General features: G+C 54.3%; 1 protein-coding gene across 1 annotated transcript; it reads left to right on the plus strand.

Moving 5' to 3' along the window:
* Positions 1–3,060: 3,060 nt before the first annotated feature.
* On the plus strand, positions 3,061–3,788 carry LOC103771504 (mas-related G-protein coupled receptor member X1-like; the record flags this gene model as incomplete). The annotated part of the gene is made up of 2 exons (XM_008938803.1): positions 3,061–3,389; positions 3,683–3,788. Coding segments are annotated over exons 1-2 (435 nt in total), but the record flags the coding sequence as incomplete, so codon positions are not given.
* Positions 3,789–3,800: the final 12 nt, after the last annotated feature.

Consider the following 3,800-nt stretch of genomic DNA (forward strand, 5'->3'; position numbering starts at 1 on the left):
AGCTCTGCAGCCTTTCCCTGGGAGATGCTCTGAGGATGGAGGCACCTTGTGAGCCAAGGGGGGACAAGGGGGACAGCTTTGGTGTGGGTCTGGCTGCAGCTGAATGGAACTAGCTGAAACATAACAAATCTAGAGAAACTAGAGCCCAAGTGTGGGGAGGAGCAGCTGAGGGAGCTGGGGGTGCTGAGCCTGGAGCAAAGGAGGCTCAGGGGAGACCTTCTGGCTCTGCACAGCTCCTGACAGGAGCCTGGAGCCAGGGGGGGGTCGGGCTCTGCTCCCAAGGAACAAGGGACAAGACAAGAGGCAACAGCCTCAAGTTTCGCCAGAGCAGGTTTCAGTTGTCCCTGAGGAACAATTTCTTGCCCTGGAGGGTTGCCCAGGGCTGTGCCGGGCTGCCCAGGGCAGTGGTGGAGTCCCCACCCCTGGAGGGGTTTCCAAGCCGTGGAGATGTGGGGTGAGGGACACGGGGCAGTGGGCACCTGGCACTGCTGGGGCGATGGCTGGACTCGAGGAGCTGAAAAGTCTCTCAGAAGCTAAAGGACTCTACGACTGTGTGATTCTATGGTTGGTTTGTTCCTCTTTCTCTCCGCGGGGCTCTGCTGAACGGCTCTTTAGGCAGAGGAGCAAGGAGGTTCCGTGTGATCCATACGCCTCTCCTGCCATCTAGAGGCATCAGCCCCGCAGATATTTGTGAAATCACCACCAGCCCCGTTCTGGATGCATCCCCGAAATGCTCGGAGCCTGGGAGGGGAGTGAGAAGCAGGGTTTGGGGCTCCTGGGACGAAGACCTGTCTCCATCCTTTGGGATGGCTCCTCTTTAGGATGAAGACCTGTCTCCCTCCTCCTGTCAAGAATGGACCTCGAGTCTATCCTCTAACCTTGTTTCAAGTATACCTCTGGCCCCAACTCCTGTAGCTCCAGACAGGACCCCTGGAGAGATGTAGACCTTGAACATTACCCCAGGAAATAAAAGAATATCTTTGGAGGACTTCAGTCTTGGGGATGACAAGCATAGGCAACAACTCCCAAGAAGAGGCATGCAGAAGATGCAGAACACGTTGCTTATTTCTTCTCCTTCTTTCACGTTTCCACTGCCAGTCCCTGCGGTGCTAAAGGAGGAGGTCGTGTGGCAGGAGCCACGTGTAGATAAAAGCACATTTGCAGCACTCTGTGCCCCACAAAATGCGATCTCAGAAGAGACAGATGCGTGTCAGGGATGTGATCAGAGGCAGCAGACAAAGCCCTCGTGATGTTCTGCATCTGAATGCTGGCCGTGTCTCACGGCAAGCTGAGACGAGGCCAGTGCTCTGCCTCGGTGGCTGCTGCTGAGGGGCCTCTGTTGGCATCCCAGGTGGAGGGAGTGGGTGAACGAGGAGGTCTGGGGGGACACGGGGAGGACTGGCATGACCAGGAGTGGTTCTGCATCTGAGGAATGATGGGAATGAGGAGGAGCGTTAAGGCCATGGGACTGTCAGGACTTCCAAGGGGTTTCTGCTGATTTGTGTTCGTTGTCGATGGTCCCTGGCTCATCTCACTCATCCTCATATTTCTGCCTTGCTCTTGCCCTGCCTAATCTCTTCCCTACCATCCCCTTGGACTTGCAGGATGTGCAGAAAGGGAAGGGACAGAAGCAAGCTAGGGGAAATATGCCACCACCAGCTTCACAAAGCAACACCCAGGGGATGCCAGCGTGGAGAGCAGAAGCTGGACAGTGGAGTGTAGAGGTGTTGGCCAGAAGACCTTTATGCACCAGGGAGTTAGTGATCCAAAGAACTCTCAACGTGAGCAGCCCCAGGCCTGTGCTGTGCCATGCTGTGCATGTCCAAGGGCCATGGGCCACACCTGGGCGGTTGAGAGTCAGGGAGGAACCTGCAGGCAGCTCCCACAGGGTGCTGGTGGTTTCACCACCTGCATGTCCTTGCCTTTATCTAAGACTTCAGCAGTAGATACATGGGAAACATTTGACAGTAGAATGAGTTGTTCCCTCCAAAAAAATCCATTAATAGCTCAACTGACCATAGCAGGGTGACCTTTCCAGGGACAGGGTCTGCCCTCATCAGAGCTCTGTTTGGTGCTGAAAGACACAGAGCCAGCAGAACCTGGATGTACAAAAGATTATCTCTGCTAATCTCACCTTCTTCAGAGTTTTACATCTGTCAAATTCCATTAAAATGATACTTTATGGAGTCTGAGTGTATTTTTTATAGGCATCACAATCTCCTGGTGAAAAAGTGGTGAGAGGAGAGGGAGGGGGTGACGTGGCCAAGTCCTGCTGACAAGATCTCTGCCCATGGGCCATGTGAGGGGAAGCTGTCACCGATGTGGGGAGATTGTGGGGGGAATCTGCTGACCAGGGGACGTGATCTCTGGGCAAAGCTCTGCTCCTCAGGCACGAGAGACCAGGAGGAGCCGAGCGTGGTGGCTCCAGCAGCCACCATCACTCTCTTTCTCCTTGCAAGCCTGGAAGCCCCGCCGAGGCCCCGTGTGCTGGAGCTCCTGCAGCAGCACTGCTCCCAGGAGCACCAGGAGGTAGGAGCCTGCGGGTGGGCAGGTGGGAGATGCCTGCTGGCCAGGGCCAGGGCTGCAGGGCTGGGAGCCTGTCCTGGGCATGGCAGGGGACCAGGTCCTTCCTGGGGCTGGCGTGGGGGAGTGCTGGGGTCACCAGTGTCCCTCCTGCCCTTCTCCTTCCTCGTGTCTCCTAGGAGGTGTTGGGAGAGGGAGAAGGTGGCCACCCCGGGCAGGGTTACTCACCATGGCCGAGAACGTCACAACCGATCCCTCTCTGAGCTACAGGACTCCTGGATATGTGGACGGTGGAGGAAGAAATGATTATTCTTGTTTAGACATTTCAGTCGGATTTATGGTCTTTTTTGCTGTCTGTCTGGGGATTTGTCTGTGTGGACTTGTGGGGAACGGCACAGTCCTGTGGTTCCTGGGCTGCAAGATGAAGCAGATCCCTTTCACTGTCTACATCCTGAACCTGGCTGCTGCTGACTTCTCTCTGCTCTGGACGGTGGAGGAAGAAATGATTATTCTTGTTTAGACATTTCAGTCGGATTTATGGTCTTTTTTGCTGTCTGTCTGGGGATTTGTCTGTGTGGACTTGTGGGGAACGGCACAGTCCTGTGGTTCCTGGGCTGCAAGATGAAGCAGATCCCTTTCACTGTCTACATCCTGAACCTGGCTGCTGCTGACTTCTCTCTGCTCATGTTCCTTGTTCTGAAATTCATTCTATCCATTCTTTCAGAAGTCTATTGCTTTTTCTGGCTTGAATTTTTTCGGGCCAAAATTGTCATGGCCGTTCCGTTCCAGTTCTGGTATTTCGCCAGCATGTATCTCCTGACAGCCATCAACCTGGAGAGGTGTCTCTCCGCTGTCTTCCCACTCTGGTACCGGGGCCGCCGCCGCACTTGTCCGGCATCGTGTGTGGGGTGATCTGGGCTCTCGCTGGACTTTGTGGCTCTTTGGCTTGGATCGGTTGTCGTTACGACGACATCTGTGAATCCATCTTAAAAAGTCTCACCATCTTGAACGTCCTTATTTTCTTTTTCTTCCCACTGCTTTCCAACCTCTTCCTGTTCCTCAAACTCCGCTGGGGCTCCCAGAGAAGACACCTGGGGAAAATCTACATCGCCATCCTGCTCAGTGTCATCTTCATGTTAATTCTTGGGATTCCCTTTAGCGTGGTTGTTTTCCTCGATCCTTTTTTGTTTGACTCGCCTCACCTTGATATTTCTTGCTTCCTGATATCGCTGAACAGCAGCATCAATCCCGTCATCTACGTCCTGGTGGGGAGCTGC

The sequence above is a fragment of the Merops nubicus genome, unplaced genomic scaffold (assembly GCF_000691845.1).
Source record: "Merops nubicus isolate BGI_N331 unplaced genomic scaffold, ASM69184v1 scaffold18654, whole genome shotgun sequence".
NCBI lineage: Eukaryota > Metazoa > Chordata > Aves > Coraciiformes > Meropidae > Merops > Merops nubicus.